This window comes from Typopeltis vanoorti, chromosome 3 (genome assembly GCF_054136105.1).
Source record: "Typopeltis vanoorti isolate ZY-2024b chromosome 3, IOZ_Tvanoo_1.0, whole genome shotgun sequence".
NCBI lineage: Eukaryota > Metazoa > Arthropoda > Arachnida > Uropygi > Thelyphonidae > Typopeltis > Typopeltis vanoorti.
The window spans coordinates 95,083,721-95,101,979 of NC_143551.1; the positions used below are offsets into that span (position 1 = coordinate 95,083,721).

Here is an 18,259-nt window from a genome sequence, read left to right on the forward strand (position 1 = left end):
TTTTTGGTATGCTTAGTGTGTGTGTGTGTGTGTGTGTGTGTGTGTGTGTGTGTGTGTGTGTGTGTGTGTGTCACTTTGTACTAGACTGTGAAGGAGTGGCAGCCAGAGGAAAGATGTATGACACATGTCTAGACAAGGAAGAGAGTTGTTGTTTTCTATCTCAATAATGAAGTGGATATGTTTGAGTTGTTTGTTCATGTGGCTTAGGAAAGTATTTAATGTTTCACAGCCATGGTCGTTGTCCATGGCCATGCCTTCTTTTTGTAGGTAAAAATTATTTTGCCATGCGAAATACCTGGAACAGAGTACGTGGGCAAAAAGGGCTGTAATATCTGGCAGAAATATATTCTGTAGGAGAAGAATAGTATCATTGATTGGAACATTAGTGAAAAGGGCAGTTATGTCAAAGCTGACTTAATAAATCTTCTTCATTGTGTGCGATGTTTCTAATTTTGTTCATGAAGTGTTGTGTATTCTGTCAATTCCTTCAACTGTCATAATGGTATGTTTGTTTTGTGTATTTTTGGCAACCCATAAATTCTGGGAGCACTGGCATAATATGGTATTAGTTTCTTGGTTGTTTCCTCTGGCCATGTGATCACCGATTTGATTAATTCTGTTGTTTTCTTTTTGATGTGGTTTGTAGGGTTGTAGTTCACCATTTGGTACATGTTGTGATTGGATACCAATTGGTTCTTTTTTTCTAGGTATGCTGTCCAATCAAGGATATTTCCTTTATCTGCTTTAGTAATAATGATATCTCGGTTAATTTTTAAGGATTTCAAGACCAATTTTTCTGCTCTGGTTAGTTTGGAACTTAGTTATTTATTGGAGTTTAATGTGTATGATGTGTCCATTCGTATTTTGTTGACTATTGGAGAGGAGATATTTTTGACCACTTTCAGTGCGATAAATGAAATCTAATTTGTTAACTGACCTTGGTGCAATGGCATAGTTCAGGCCTTTTTTTTCCAGAAGCAAGAATTCTCCTTCGTTAAGGTTTTAGCTGAATTTGTTGATAACTTGGCCTATAACTTACCTTACGTAGGAGAAACAGAACACACCGTCCCAATTAGAAAGGATGAACACAAACGGCATATTAAATACCTCCACTGTGGCAAAACAGGCCTGCCAGACCACGCACTCTAAACATGTCACAGAATTGACTGAAAAGGCACACCAAGTCCCTACACCACACCAAAACCTGGTTTGAAAGAAAATTCAAAAAAAGCCTGTAATATGCTGAAACATTATCCAAATCTGAACAAGAATGATGGATTAATTATTCTATGAATTTGGAGGACCCATCTTCAACCCATATAGCATCCAGAACAACCCCATACAGCAGAAAATCTTAATATGAGAGGACTTTAGAAATTGTTTAATGTAGTTTTAACAAAAATTTAGATTAAACTTACTTTTGTGTAGTGTGGTGTCATGTAGCCTGTATCCTGTATATATGTATGTTCTCCTTATGATGACCTCAATACAGATGTCGAAACATCAAATGTTACTTTCTTAATGATAAATAAAGTAATTATTCTAACACATGTGTTGTGTCTTCATAAATTTTTTGCTATAAATGCTTTTTTCAGTTAACTGTTGTTCAATGAAGTTTTTTTAGGGGGGGGGGAATTGTCTTTTGATGAACTTAATTCAATAAATTGCCTTTTGGTGAATTGTTTTCAGTGAAATTTTTGCATACTAGAAATAGTATGAAGGATTCAACAGCCACAGACCAACAAGAGTACCCATGATGACAGCTAGGAAATGTCGGCAATGGATCTTGACAAATGGAAGAAGGTCGTCTGGCATGATGAGTCCTGTTCCCTACTACACCGTGCTGATGGCGGGTTGGCATTTGGTGTAAAAAGCTCTATCCCCTGGTTGCACATTGGGGTTCGACAGGTCGGTGGAAGTGGTGTTATAGTTCTTTTTTTTTTTTTTAAATAACGAAACCTGTGGTGCGTTCATAATTAGAAGAAACACACGTATAAACCACAGTGAAAATTATTTAATTGTAAATATTTCATCCTAAGTATCTTAGGACATCATCAGTACAGTATTTAAACAAAAATTAGGAATAACATACAGTTAGGGTGCATGATTACAATAGAATCTCATGAAAACGTGCATAATGTGCTAAAGTAGTACAAAAAAAAAAAAAAAAAACGTTAATTATTTAACACAGTTTTGTATGATAATTTCCCATACTTTAGGAATAGTAAGAACGTCGTTGCGGTTTAGGTTTGGTCTGTGTAGTAGGGCTTCAGAACTTTCTTTGTATAAACGTTCATGTTTAAATAAAGATCTATGTAAAAGTTTAGCCTTTTCCCAATGGATCCTATGGTTTGGATTTTCAATTCAGTGTTGAGAGAGGCCAGATTTCTGCGGTTTAAGAAGACGAATGTGGTCTTGATGTTCCGAGATGCATTTCTGAACAGACCTACCTGTCTGTCCAAAGTAAGATAATTTGCATGAGCATGGAATCTCATAAACACCAGGTAACATCAAGGTTGAGAATTTGTCCTTAGGAGAAGGTAATAAGTTGTAAATTTGGTTGATAGGTTTGTAAGTAGTGGCAAAATTGTATTTCTTCATAACTTTAGAAAGACGTTCTGAGATGCCTTTAACGTAAGGTATGGGAATCCTATGCACTTCTTCCTGTCTGGTTTGATGTATGCAGAAGTGACTGATGATTTTTTGAGTTGTTTTGGGATTATATCCATTTAGGATGGCTGTATTTTTGATGACTTCTAATTCCTGGTTTAAAGATTCTTCAGAGGAGCAGAATTTGTGTGCTCTGGAAACTAGTGATTTAGTGATTTAATCCCATACCTTACGTTAAAGGCATCTCAGAATGTCTTTCTAAAGTTATGAAGAAATACAATTTTGCCACTACTTACAAACCTATCAACCAAATTTACAACTTATTACCTTCTCCTAAGGACAAATTCTCAACCTTGATGTTACCTGGTGTTTATGAGATTCCATGCTCATGCAAATTATCTTACTTTGGACAGACAGGTAGGTCTGTTCAGAAACGCATCTCGGAACATCAAGACCACATTCGTCTTCTTAAACCGCAGAAATCTGGCCTCTCTCAACACGGAATTGAAAATCCAAACCATAGGATCCATTGGGAAAAGGCTAAACTTTTACATAGATCTTTATTTAAACATGAGCGTTTATACAAAGAAAGTTCTGAAGCCCTACTACACAGACCAAACCTAAACCACAACGACGTTCTTACTATTTCTAAAGTATGGGAAATTATCATACAAAACTGTGTTAAATAATTAACGTTTTTTTTTTTTTTTTTTTTTTTTTGTACTACTTTAGCACGTTATGCACGTTTTCATGAGATTCTATTGTAATCATGCGCCCTAACTGTATATTATTCCTAATTTTTGTTTAAATACTGTACTGATGATGTCCTAAGATACTTAGGATGAAATATTTACAATTAAATAATTTTCACTGTGGTTTATACGTGTGTTTCTTCTAATTATGAATGCACCACAGGTTTCGTTATTTAAAAAAGTTTTATTCCTTCATGGGGAAATGACAGCGCAGAAGACAACCTTACTAGGAAAACTGCAACTAAAACAGGGTAAGCTACGAGCTAGAATATCTTTTTTAAAAAAGTGCAGATGTGATAATCTTATTCCAACCTTTGCTAAGCTGAAAGAAACCATCAAATCTCCAGGCGCCCATAAAATCTATCAAAAAGCAAATCATTCCTTACTACTCAATCAGTTACGAGTGTCTAAGCATGAACTAGCAACAAACATTTTAAATATTACAGAACTAGAATCAGATTTGTCAAATACGTTAAATCAAGAATTGCTACAATTAATTATTACTGTCTCAAAGAATTCGGGGAAAAAAAGCTTTTGATAAAAGCAATAGTGCTCTACATATTAAATAACTTAATCTATTAAATCGATCAAAAAAGATAACTAACAAATTACCAACGAAAAAATGGGTAGTCAATTTATCTAACCGTCAACTAACAAAAGATGAATTAAATGTTCTAGCAAGAGGCCATTAATTTGTGATTTCACCAAAGTGTTTCCCATATTTAGACTTTATACATAATATAGAAAGAAACATCAAGCATCTCTCCAGTATTGAAGCCAACAAATTTCGTTTCGAAGTAGCTAAAGTGATCTACAATGCCAAATCTTCAGAATTAAATATCCCACCGTCGGAATTGAAAGCTATTATTTCCTTAAAACGTAACAAAAATTTAATCATTACTAGAGCTGATAAAGGAAATACCACTGTGGTTCTTGATACCAGTTCATATGACCAAAAAATTAATTTACTTCTTCGAGATCGTAATACATACTCCAAATTGGATTTTGATCCTACGAATCGTCAACTGGTGCTTAATGGTCAAAGCTGTATAACTTAGAGGAGACCTCCACATAGCCTTTAAAGGAATGCGGAGAACCGACCAGGGCTTCTGACCTAATGTCCAATCCTCACCTTCTCGTGGTGCACCCTGTTGGGTATCTACTTGGATACTGAACGGACGAGGATGGGCTGGCAATTTGGGATTTAGCCGACCAAATTGTATTCTTATTGGTTAAACTAAAATATAGAATGATGGTACATGACAAAATTTCATGCCGGCTGGGGCGTCGCCCGGTTAAACAAGGCCCCCGTTGTTTTCGCCAGGGAACCAGGGTGAACAGCGAAAAGTCAGCTACTGGAACAAATCTGAAAATAAACCCCAACTCAACATCACCAGAGTTAAAGATCGGTACTATCAACGTAAGAAGCCTGAATGGCAAAGAAATGGAGCTAGCTGAGGAATTAGATAAGTACCATATCAACATAATAGGGGTGACTGAAACAAAAAAGACCAAAACTGGTGAGATCTTTCTGAGCAATAAATACAAAATGTTATATTCAGGCAATGACAATCAAGGAAAAGAAGGAGTAGCCATAGTATTCAACACAAAATACGAGGCTAATCTTCTTGAATGGCAGTCAGTCTCAAGTAGAGTAATGTGGGCAAATATGAGAATGGGGAACTGGACAATGAGACTTATTTGTGCCTATGGTCCCACAGAAGGTTCTACTAGGTAGAAGTGGAGGAATTTTTTGATGCTTTAGAAAAAGCAACTGACACAATGAAAAATGAAAAGTTGGTCCTTGTTGGGGATCTAAATAGCAGAGTAGGAAATGATTGTGAGATATACAAAAATATTTTGGGAAAATTTGGAGAAAAGAGCAAAGCTAATAATAATGGCAAATATCTGTTGGATTTCTGCTCAGGACATGGACTGGTTATTACTAACACCATGTTCCAACATAAAAATGTGCACAAATTCACATGGAGAGAAGAGGCTAGGAATAAGAAAAGTCTCATTGACTATGTTATTGTTGATAGTGATGTTTTCTCCCTGGTGCAGGACACCAGAGTGTACAGAGGATTTGAAATTGGAAGTGATCACTATTTAGTCTTGAGCAGGATAAAATTGAATTTCATATTGGAAAGAAAAACATGTAAGAAAGTTTTAAAGCGAATAAAAGTTGAGCAGCTCTCAGATGTGAACTGTAGGCTAAAATACACAAAGATTATTGAAGAAAAAATGAAAGAGTTTGAGAACAGGAATCAAACCTTGGAGATTCAGTGGCAAACTCTGAAGAAAACATTGATTGATTCTGCCAGAGAGGCATGTGGTGAGGTTATCTGTAAGGATAAAAAAATCAGAACTCCCTGGTGGACACAGGAAGTTAAAGAGGCAGTGAAGGAAAAGAAGAAAGCATACCAAAAGTTCCTGTCAAATAAGTCAGCTTATGCTCTTAGAGAATATAGAGACAAATGCAAGAATGCTAAACACTGTGTAAAACTAGCTAAACAAAAGTCATGGGAGGACTTTGGCAAGAATATAGAAAATAAATATCAAGAAGGTGGCAAAATATTCTGGAGGTTGTTGAAGAAGCTTAAGAATGGAGGAAAGAGTCCTGTAAAAGGAATTAGAGATGATAAAGGTGACATGAAAAAGGGAGAAAAAGATATCCTTGAAGTATGGAGTAATTACTTTGAAAAACTGCTAAATGAAACAAGCAGTGATGACAGCACAGTGGTAAAAAACACTGACCAGGCATGCAGTCAGAAATACATATCCATACTAGAAGTAGAAAAAGCCATCAAAGGCTTGAAATGTGGAAAGGCAGCAGGAGTAGATGATATTCGACCAGAAATGCTGAAGTATGGTGGTATAAGAGTCTTACAGTGGCTGCACTGCATAGTTCAGAAAGCCTAGACAGAGAGACGAATTCCCGATGACTGGAGTAGAGCCCTCATAGTACCCATATATAAAAAGGGAAATAAAACTGCATGTGAGAATTACAGAGGTATTTCCCTACTGAGTGTTCCTGGCAAGATCTATGCAAGTATACTTGAGAAATGGTTGAGAAGAATTGTGGAAGAAAAGCTTGGTGAAGAACAAGCTGGATTCAGGCCAAATAGAGGCTGTCAGGATCAGATCTTCACTTTACGACAAATAGTCGAGAAAGCATGGGAATATAACAAAGATCTGTATTTAAGTTTTGTCGATCTGGAAAAGGCATATGACAAGGTGCCAAGAGAGAAGCTATTCAATACGTTGCAGTTATATGGTGTTAATGGGGCATTACATCAAGCAATACTTAGTCTTTATTTGAGTTGTAAGTCAGCAGTTAGAATTGAAGGAAGTACAGGAAGATGGTTTAATGTTAAATCTGGTGTGAGACAAGGATGTACATTATCCCCTCTGTTATTCATTATCTATATGGATCACATTATGAAGGAAAGTGGTATTAAACCTGGTATCAAAATTGGAGATGTTAATGTCAGCTCTTTGCTTTATGCAGATGATGTTATACTTCTAAATAAATCTGCTACAAGTCTGCAAGATTCTCTGACTAAATTGAATAGCTGTTGTAATAGATATGGTATGAAGGTCAGCAATAAAAAGACAAAGACAATGAAAATAGGCAGAATCATTGAAAATGTCAACTGTGTTGTGAATGGAGAACCTGTGGAACAAGTAAAATATTTCAGCTATTTAGGCACGATTTTTACTGAAGATGGTAAATTAAATATAGAAATAGACAACAGAATAAGCAAAGCTGGTATGGTGGGAAGTCAATTGAATAAATTTATATGGAATAAGAGAGAAATTAGTCAACACTAAATTAGCTGTGTACAAGACAGTGTTCAAACCAGTTTTAACTTATGGATCTGAGAGCTGGGTCAGAAGTAAAACACTTGACCAAAGACTAGAGACCACAGATATGAGAGTCCTGAGAAAGATTATAGGCATGAACAGATGGCATCAATGGCAATATCATATTAAAAACGAGGATATTAGGAAAGAACTTGACATTGTCAGCATCCAGGAATGTGTTAGCAGAGCTAATCTCAGGTGGTATGGTCACTTAAACAGAATGGGCGAGGAAAGATTAGCAAAACAAGTGTTCTCTGCCAGGTTGGCAGCAAAATGACCTAGAGGAAGACCAAGATATAGGTGGATTGATACTGTACAAAGTGCTTTAGACGATAGAAATATAAGATCTGATAATGTTGGAGTCTTGACAAGTAACAGACTGATTTGGAGGAAAATTGTAGATAGAAAATTAATAATGATGTAATTTTTTCATGTAGTACTATCATATCCTGTACACCCCTTGAGGGTACATGGCAGGAATTTGATGATGATGATGATGATGAATCGTCAACTCAGAAAATTAAATAAGCTACTTAATGAAACTTCCTCCTTAGATGAAGAAACAATCAAAAAACTTAAGACATACCATGCAAGACCTCCTAGAATTTATGGCTTACCTAAGCTACACAAAACTAATGTTCCACTTAGACCTGTCGTAGACTGTATCGGCTGTCCAACGTACAAGTTATCAAGATTCTTATCTAACCTTCTCTGCCCTCACATAGGCAACTCAGTCTCTTCAATCAAAAATTCTACTGAGTTTCACACAAAAATTAAAGACATTCAACTATCAAAAACTGACTTGTTAATCAGCTTCGACATTGTCTCTCTCTTCACTAACATTCCCCATAAAGAAACAATAGAATTACTTACTCAAAAATTTCCGTCTGATATAGTTGAATTGTTCAAGTTTGTTATTGCATCAGGTTACTTCACCTGGAAAGGTCAAATTTACAAGCAAGAGGAAGGAACAGCAATGGGATCTCCTTTATCGCCAAACCTAGCAAATTTGTTTCTAGAACACCTTGAGGAAAAAATATTCACTTTTAAATCCAAACCAAAAATTTGGCTAAGATATGTCGATGACATATTTGCAGTATGGAATCATCCCGAACCTGAATTACAACTGTTTCTAGATAAAATTAACCTTCTTCATCATCGCATCAACTTTACGTTAGAAAAAGAATCTCCACAGGGTATCTCTTTTTTGGATATACACATCAAAAGAAAAGAAGACGGTTCCATCGCCACTTCCGTCTTTTGCAAGCCTACATTCTCAGGTCGCTACATTCACAATTGTTCTGCTCATCATCCATCTCAGAAATCTGGCATTAATAAATCACTAGTTTCCAGAGCACACAAATTCTGCTCCTCTGAAGAATCTTTAAACCAGGAATTAGAAGTCATCAAAAATACAGCCATCCTAAATGGATATAATCCCAAAACAACTCAAAAAATCATCAGTCACTTCTGCATACATCAAACCAGACAGGAAGAAGTGCATAGGATTCCCATACCTTACGTTAAAGGCATCTCAGAACGTCTTTTTAAAATTATGAAGAAATACAATTTTGCCACTACTTACAAACCTATCAACCAAATTTACAACTTATTACCTTCTCCTAAGGACAAATTCTCAACCTTGATGTTACCTGGTGTTTATGAGATTCCATGCTCATGCAAATTATCTTACTTTGGACAGACAGGTAGGTCTGTTCAGAAACGCATCTCGGAACATCAAGACCACATTCGTCTTCTTAAACCGCAGAAATCTGGCCTCTCTCAACACGGAATTGAAAATCCAAACCATAGGATCCATTGGGAAAAGGCTAAACTTTTACATAGATCTTTATTTAAACATGAACGTTTATACAAAGAAAGTTCTGAAGCCCTACTACACAGACCAAACCTAAACTGCAACGACGTTCTTACTATTCCTAAAGTATGGGAAATTATCATACAAAACTGTGTTCAATAATTAACGTTTATTTTTTTTTGTACTACTTTAGCACGTTATGCACGTTTTCATGAGATTCTATTGTAATCATGAGCCCTAACTGTATGTTATTCCTAATTTTTGTTTAAATACTGTACTGATGATGTCTTAAGATACTTAGGATGAAATATTTACAATTAAATAATTTTCACTGTGGTTTATACGTGTGTTTCTTCTAATTAGGTGTTATAGTTTGTGGAGTTTTTTCCTGGCATGCCCTAGTTCCTTTGGTTATCATCCCACAAACACTGAATGGTGAATGCTACATGGACAACCATCTATATCTGCAGGAGGTCTACTCCAACAACAATACCATCTTTCAACAGAACAACTCACCTTTTCATTGTGCTCATACAACTAGTGGTTGTACGAGCCCAATGAGTGGTTGGAGGAACATGACAACGATTTTCCACATTGCCTTGACCCCAAACTCTCCTGATTCTAATCCAGTTGAGCATGTGTGGGGTATGCTAGAATGTGGTGTGAAAATTGCTAATCCTCCTCCTGCATGGAACACATGAACTGACAAAGTTGCTGCAGCAGACATGGGTCAAGTTACGCATGGAGGATGTTTGACGCCTTGTGAAATCTGTTCATAGGTGTTTGCAAGCCGTGGTGGTCTAACACATTATTAGGTGAGTGTTCCTAATGCAAAGTTAACTCATTGTATGTTAATTAGTTGGGAAAGTGACCATGCAGCAGTCTTGACTTGGGATATTGTAAAACATGAGGAATATTCTATGAAGAAAGGTTATATGTGGAACCACAAGGTAGGTGATTAACACAAGCTTAGGAGGAAGCTTGAATCTCTGCCATGGCATGAAGTTCTTCAAGAGAAGGATGTTAGTGCATGGGGGATATTTAAGGAGTATCTAGAGGAAGCAATATTAAATTGTATATATATATATAAGGGAAGGAGGGTAAATCAAGTAGGAGTTAGATGAATGAGCAGTACCATTAAGTATGAGCTGCAAATTAGGGTATATAAGGAGAAAGGCCACCAGCAAGCTGATGAGCGGTACATAGGTCAGACAAGAAAGGTGACTAGTATGGTAAGGAAAAAAATCAGATTACAAGAAGAAGAAACCAGCTGAGCCTACCAAAGGAAATCCCAAAAAGTTCTTTCATTGCATTGCAAGTAAGAGAAAGAATAACCTTAATGAGTACTGATAGATGACAGGAGCAGATTTTTTTTTTATTTATTTATTTATTTTTATATCCCATGGTATTATTTCACCAAACCATAGAGGTCAAATTCATGTATTTTATACAGCACCTTTTCTGAGTTGTCATAAAGTTCATATTTGGAAATATTCATACAATTTAGTAAATACATTGGTGATGCTCCCTCGATTTGTTACAGATTTTGCAGTTTTATGCCATTGCTAAACTTTGATTGGTCTTGTGTGGCCCGTCTTGAGGTGAGAGATCATGGTAGTGACACAGTGATTAAACTTGGAGTTGATGGTAGCTCCTGGTTTTTCTGCTGAATAACAGTGGTGAGTCATGTCCTGGAGAATCATTCTTTTTATGTTTTCTCTTTGAGTGATTTTAAAAAGATTGAAATCTGTGGTATCACTTGATGTGGCAGCCCTTTTTGCTACTTCATCTGCAGTTTCATTTCCCTTTAATCCCACATGGGATGAAATCCATTGGAAAATTATTTCGGAATCCTTATGTAGTTTGTTTATGTTTTTTGCTATGTCTCTAAGTATTTCTTGATGATTAGTTAGCAGTTCTTAATAACTTGAAGGGCTGCTAAGGAATCTGTGAAAAATATAAATTCCTTTGGGTTTTGTTTATCCAAATGTTGCAGTGCTATGTTAATGGCTATTAATTCTGCATGGTATGAGCTGCATCCAATACTGTTAGTTGTTTTTAGTTCTATATTTTGAGAGCCATAGACAAGTACACAACTCCCAGAATTGCTATTTGGATTTTTGGAGCCATCTGTGTAGATCTTTGAGTCAGATCCATATTCCATTATTTTTGAAAGAGCTAATGATATCAAGATTTCAGGGTTTTCTAGGCTTTTTTTTTTTCATGTTTCCCCATTTAAAAATTGATAGTGAGAAGGGTCAATCTTCAAATGAATGACCCTTCTTTTAACACACGCTTGATTTTGTTAATGTGTCAGCTGACTTCTAGTACAGTACAATATAATTATACTTTATGTTGTCCATCCTTTTGATTATCCAGCTGACAAATTGCTCTCCCACTGTGATTGGATAATTGAGGGATTACTGTAGATCTTTATCTGCTCTGTAGGGAATGATGGTGAAATTAATATTGAAGGACATAGGAAGCATTAGGCTTTTACATTTCAGTGAGAACTCCCATGTACTTAAGGAATTGGAAGCAAGATAAATACATCTCTCCATAAAGTGAGAAGAAATTTTGAATGGGTTTTTTGAGCTGTTCAATCAGTGTTATAACTCCTATTATGATAACACTGGTCCTCATTCTTTGCTTTAGAAATTAAAGAAAGATGCACTCCATTAAAATTGATTGTTGAAAGAAGATATATGCAAGTACAGTCCAATAGTCAAGTGAAATATTTTGTTTCTTTTACTGTGATCTAACAAATCTGACAGGTAAGATTTATACTAAATAATGAATGAATGGGTAGAAATGAGAGAAAAATAAAAAGGGGGAGGAAAGCAAAAGAAAATGATGATAAAGATAGCAACTATGAAGTAACTCAAGTTCATCTTATAGTCAAATGAAACTAAGGAACTTATAGCTGTATGCTATGTTTCCTTTTCATGTGTGTGTGTGCTATTTGATATGATATCATCCTTCAGAAACAAAATTCTGAGAAAAATAACTGTGAGAGTCAGAGGATAAGAGATGTCTCCCCTCCCCTTCCTCCTTTGGGTTAAGATTGTTTAATTTCTAGAATGGTGATTTAATCGTCTTTGTATTGAATAAAAATTAAAAAATTCTATACATACACAATAATTATTATTTACTGTGTATAATTCTACACCAAAGTGAGATTTATTGCTACTTATCGGAGATTGGAATGCAAAAGTGGGAGAAACCGAGGAACAAGGAATATCAGGTCATTTTGGTTTAGGTATTCATAACGCTGCAGGGAAGAGACTAGTTGAGTTTTCTGCAGAGAATTCTTTGTTTGTTACTAACACCTACTTTAAACAGCACAAATGGATATTGTACACATGGATATCACCTGATGGATAATACAGAAATCAAATTGATTATATACTTGGACAAAGAAGATGGAGAAGTGCAATTCAGTCTGTCAAGACTTCCAGGTGCAGACTGTGGAACAGCCCACGAATGATTAGTGGCTACAATACATGTGAAATTATGGAAACCGAAAACAACACACATGTCGATTGGATATGGTCCTGAAAACATACCAACTGAATACAGTATTAGTATACAGAACAGATTCAACACACTCAATTTGTGTGAAAGAGAACCAGATGAACTATGGGAAGGGATTAAAGATATAATTAAAACAGAAGCAAAGAAGAATATTCCAACAGTTTGTAAGAAGAAGAAGTTTAAATGGCTGTCAAAAGATGCCATCAAAACTGCTCAAGAAAGGAGGAAAATGAAGGCCACAGGAAATTTGCAGGAAGTATGGCATTTGAATGCAGAGTTTCAACGACAAACCAGAAAAGACAAGGAAAAATACTTTAACGAGGAATGCCAACAAATAGAAGACCAAAACAAGAAAGGAAAAACAAGAAATCTTTTCAAAAAGAGATCAGGGAACTGACAGGGAAGTTCAGCGCCAAGGTGACAATATTGAAAAGTAAACACAAAGGATATCTTATAGAAGCTGCAGACATCAAAGAAAGATGGAAATAATATACAGAAGCCCTTTACAGAAAGGACTCTAAAATTACTGAGAAATTTGAAGGGCAGGATTATACACAGGAGCCAGTACCACTGCTGGAGAGTGAAGTGAGGTGGGCACTGCAACAGCTGTCCAGTAAGAAAGTACCAGAAGGGGATGGAATACCTATTGAGCTGCTCAAAGCCTTGGGAGAAGAGACGGTTAAAATTTTAACAACTCTATCTCAGCGAATTTGAATCACAACTACATGGCCTAGGGAATGGAAAAAATCAGTTTATATACCTTTATTGAAGAAAGGTGATGCAAGACAGTGTGAAAATTCATCATCATCATCAATAACCATGGGTCCAATGCCTGTAGGTGTCTGCTGCCATCTTGATATGATTCTTCCTTTGCATTCTGTTTTGTGCAAGATGACTCAATTTGTGTATAGAGTTTCCACACCATTTGACGATGTCATCGCCCCATTCTCTGTTTGGTCTTCCTTTTTGTTCTTTCCTTCAATCATTCCAAACAGCAACGTTTTTAATTTTTTCTCATCATTCATTCTACATATATGGCCAAATAGATATAGTTTCTTTTTGATTATTTTCTGGATCAGGTTTTCTTTTGGTTGTAGTCGTATGTAGATTTCTCATTGTTCACTTTCTGTATCCAGCTTATTCTCAAGATCTATAGCACTTCCTCTCAAATGCCAATATCCACCTTTCAGATTCTCTCAGGAGTACCCAGGCCTTGCATCCATAGAGCATGCTACTGAAGATACAGGTTTCTACAATGCGCAGTAGTATAGTGTTTCCTTCTGTGTATAGTGTTTAGCTTGCATCTTTATAGCTCAGCTCTTCCATATTTTGTTCATGGCTTTTAAAATAGTTGTTGCTCTGGCTATTCTAATTTTTATCTCTTTTTTGGGGTCCAAGTCATGCGTCATGTGGCATCCAAGATATGTGAAGTGTTCCACATTTTCCAGTTGAAATCTGTCTATCATAACTCTGTTCAGTAACTCCTGTTGTCCAAATATCATTGTTTTAGTTTTTTCAAAGTTGACATTTAGTCCATATCTTTTTCCTTCTGTGTATAGTGTTTGCAATGTTTGTTCCAGCATTGCTGCATCTTCTTCAATCACGACGATGTCATCTGCAAAGCAGAGGTAGTTTGTTCTCATGCCATTTATTGAAATGCCTCCACCTTCTTTTTTAATCTTATCTAGTGTTCTTCCTAGATGTGTGATGAAGATGATTAGTGATATTGGGTCCCCTTGTCTTGTGCCTTGACTAGTGGCAAACTAATCTCCAGTCTCACCTGCTATCCTGATTTTTGCTTGTGCTTGGCTGTTTATATCTTTCAGCAGACGGATCAATTTATTGTCCACACCATAGGATTCCAAGACAGCCCATGTTATATTTTGGTCAATATTATCAAATGCTTTTTGGAAGTCAGCGAAACAGCAATTGTGAAATTGCAAAAATTACAGAACTGATTTCTCATGCAAATAAAGTCTTACTTAAGATCATTCAGAAAAGACTGGAACCATTCATGAAGAGAGAAATGCCAGATGAACAGGCAGGATTTCGGAAAGGCAGAGAAACAAGAGATTAGATTGCAATGTGAGATGGATAATAGAAAGAGCACAAGAATAACAAAAGAATGTCTGCATTTGTTTCCTTGACTATAAGGCTTTTGACTGTGTAGATCAGCACTTCCCAAACTGTGAGCTGCAGCCCCCCCTTGGGAGGGGGGGGCATTAGTTTTGTTGAGGAGGCCGTGAAATAATGAAAACAAATTTAAAATGTTTTAAGACTAAGTTCCCATGTCAAATGTGTAAGTGAGATGCTAAAAATGTAATATTTGCATTTAATTTTTGCAATATTTGCTGTGTATGTTTTGTATTGAATATAAATACAATAAATATTAATTATAATAATATATGTGTGTATTATGATTTTTTTTTTCGATGGGGGCCGTGAAATATTTTATTTTTTCCAAGGGGGCCTTTACAGCCATAGTTTGGGAAGCACTGCTGTAGATCATGTGAAACTGTGGAATGGGTTAAGAACAATTGAGAGTACCAGATCATTTCATTATCCTTCTAAGGAATCTTTATTATGAACAAGAAGCCACTGTCTGAACAGATCCTGGAGAAACTGAGTATTTCACAATAGGTAAAGGTGTATTTTATTTCCGTACCTGCTTAACTTGTACAGCGAATACATTTTAAGAATGGCAGGGCTGGAGGAGTCTTCAGTTGGAATTAAAATTGGTGGAAGAAATATTAATAATTTGAGGTATGCAGGTGATACCACCTTGCTAGCAGAATACAAAGAAGATTTGGAAGAACTTATTATGAAAGTGCTAAATATGGCCTTAAACTTAACCTCAAAAAGACAAAAGTTATGGCAACATGAACTTAATGATTTTGAAGTAGGTGGAAAGAAAATGGAAATAGTTAACAATTTTGTGCTCCTAGGACCCCAAATTGATAACGATGGGTATTGTACTGAAGAAGATTATTACTCGGAAAGAAAGCAATGATAAATTTAAGTAAGATCTTTAAAGATAAAGATATTAGCCTTGCAACAAAATCAGAATCAGTGTTATTCCCTGTGGTACCGTATAGATGTGAAAGTTGAACCTGAGAAAGAGTGAAAGAAGAAAGATAGATGCATTTGAATTATGAATTTGGAGATGCCTACTAAGAATACCATGGACTGCAAAGCAAACCAATAAATCAGTGATAGACAGAATAAAGCCAGATTGCTCTCTTGAAGCTATGATCATCGAGCAAAAAAAAAAAAAAATTGTCTGCTTTTGGATATATTATACAAGCAAATGACGGTCTGGAGAAGATGATGATGCTTGCTAAATTTGAGGGAAGCAGGAGAAGAGGAAGACCAAGAATTAGATGGGTGGATGGAGTTAAAGCAGTAACTAGAATGCACCTGGAAATTCTGAAAGATATGGCCAGAGACAGATCTGAATGGAGAGCGTATGTTCATAGAATCACCAGGAGTTGAAAATGACTCAAAATACATAACACAAAATGATTTGCCAAATTTCTTTCAAAGAATAAAGGAGTATAACTTAATATGCATGAATGTATCCAGTGTGTTTATATGAGTGCATGTGTTTGTATATGCACTTTGTTTATATAAATATTCTTTTTTTTTTTTTTTTACTTTGAGTTTCATTCTTTGTAATTTACATGTTGATTTTCAGGTCATTGCACCATCATGGTTGAATCTGAAATATCTTTACTAACTAATTCAAAAAAACTGTATCTCTATGACTGATGGTTAACACAATAGTTTATTAATTTTATATTGATCCCATACATGAGAGGTGAAAGTGAGGAGTCAAAAGTTTATTAACATTTTTTTTTTTTTTTTTTTTTTTTTTTGAAGAATCACAAGTTGTAGCTGTTTGGAAATAGAGGAAGGAGGTAGATGGAATGAAAGAGGAAGAAGAAAAGCAGGGTTGGTGTGTTTGCAGTTGTACAGTAAAGAGGGTGCTGGGCAGCTGCTGCTCTTGTATTAACAGGTGCAACAGAAAGTGGAGGAAAGATGGTTGGCAGTTCAGTGTAGCAGTGACCATTGAAGTACCTATAGAAAAGACAGAGCTGAAATTGCTTCTGTGAGATAGAAATTGAAGGGAGTCTGTAAAAGAAAGGGATTATCTATGAGCCGAATTGCTTTCCTCTGGAAAACATCAAGGTTGGATAAAGAGTTGAGGTTTGACCTAACTGGTGAAGTCAATGTGAAGCTCTCTGGATTGCACAAAAATATGCAATATTACTGTGCATCTGTCTTCAGTTTGGTGAATATATCTGTTTAACAAGTGGTTAATAAATATTGTGATGTTTCATGAAAGGAACATGTTAAGATGCATAAATGATAGTTGCTGTTTAGTTCAGGTAAATGTAAGATATAATAAAAAAGTAACAATAATAAGGTAATTCTTTTATATTTCCTTATAGGGAGTAGGTGAGGCCTTTTAACCCTATCTAGCTTTAGGAGACTGAGTGGGCATTTCAATCTCCACCGGTAGCCAATCAGAGATAGCTGGCTCGTGACTATCACTAATTATAGGCAGCCACCAATGAAGAGAGACCAGCAAACAAGTGTTGTCATCTCTTGGTACCTAACCCTTAGAGAATGCATTACTATCTGAAATAACGTGGGTTCTATGGCCAGTTTTTTTTTTGAGTTTACAGGACAAAAAAACCTTAGTTTCTGGGGGTGGGGGTGGAAAACCACTTGCACATGCCAGAGATGGGCTAACTCGGGAACTGGTTGAAGAAAGTCTTAGAAAAAGTTCCTAGATGTCGGTGACTAGACTTGAACTATAAGTCTATCTTCAGGCAGCCTAGGGCCACTTTCACTGAGCTACACCGGCCTTAAATGTAAGATATTGATAGTTTAATATTTTGAAGTTATGTAATTTAAGTTACATAATTTGAAGAATGTAATCATCAAATTTTAAGATTTCTGATGTTTGAAGGCTTTCAACCTTTTATTTTATCTCTTTCTCTAGAGGTCTAATCTTTGGTGTATCATTACTGTTTTGGTATTATTATCACAAACAGTGTGGGATATATATCGTATTTTGCATTACTTAAGCTGTTCATCATATGAAGTTCTAGAGTGCTTGTATTGCCTTGCAACTTTTTTGTTATACTTCAAGAATACTTATAAAATTAACCACGGGTAAGTGTTTAAACTGAATATTTAAAATATTTATAACATAAATAGGATCAAGCTCTGATTAATCAGGACCAGATAAATTATGTCTAGGTGGTACGAAAGTATTTTTGTACAACCTTGGTATGTTTTTTGAGCTTTGATTTATTTATTTTGTTTTATTTTATTTACTTATTATTTATTATTATTATTTTTTTTTTGTTCATTCACAGTTTAGTTAGCATCATGATTTGATTTAATGGGGGGGGGGATAATGAAGTTTAAAACTTTTCAAATTGAAAAGTATCTTATGAAGAGTGGGTAGACAGCACCAGACAAATTTTGAGAAAACTTGATATGGGAGAAATGTTTTCAATAACAGCCTCTTCCATGAACAGTTAAAACACTGCTGACATACTAGTACCATAGATGGCCATGGAGTTGGAGAAATTAGTTGGCATTGACTTTAAGCAAATTAGTTGTAATGTTTGGCAAATACTGATGAACTTATCATTATGAAGAATGA

At 35.7% G+C, this 18,259-nt stretch overlaps 1 protein-coding gene across 7 annotated transcripts in view; it reads left to right on the forward strand.

The window, feature by feature from the left end:
* Window positions 1–18,259, forward strand: part of LOC150108400 (F-box DNA helicase 1-like) — a 378,469-nt gene that overhangs the window by 78,346 nt on the left and 281,864 nt on the right. For all 7 annotated transcript variants that reach the window (XR_016548131.1, XM_090390741.1, XM_090390746.1 and 4 more), the window contains exon 6: window positions 17,588–17,760. Coding sequence is in view for 6 of the 7 variants with exons in the window: in XM_090390741.1 (XP_090246867.1) it covers window positions 17,588–17,760 (173 nt within the window). In the remaining variant the exon portion in view is untranslated. The remainder of the gene's footprint in view (window positions 1–17,587; window positions 17,761–18,259) is intronic.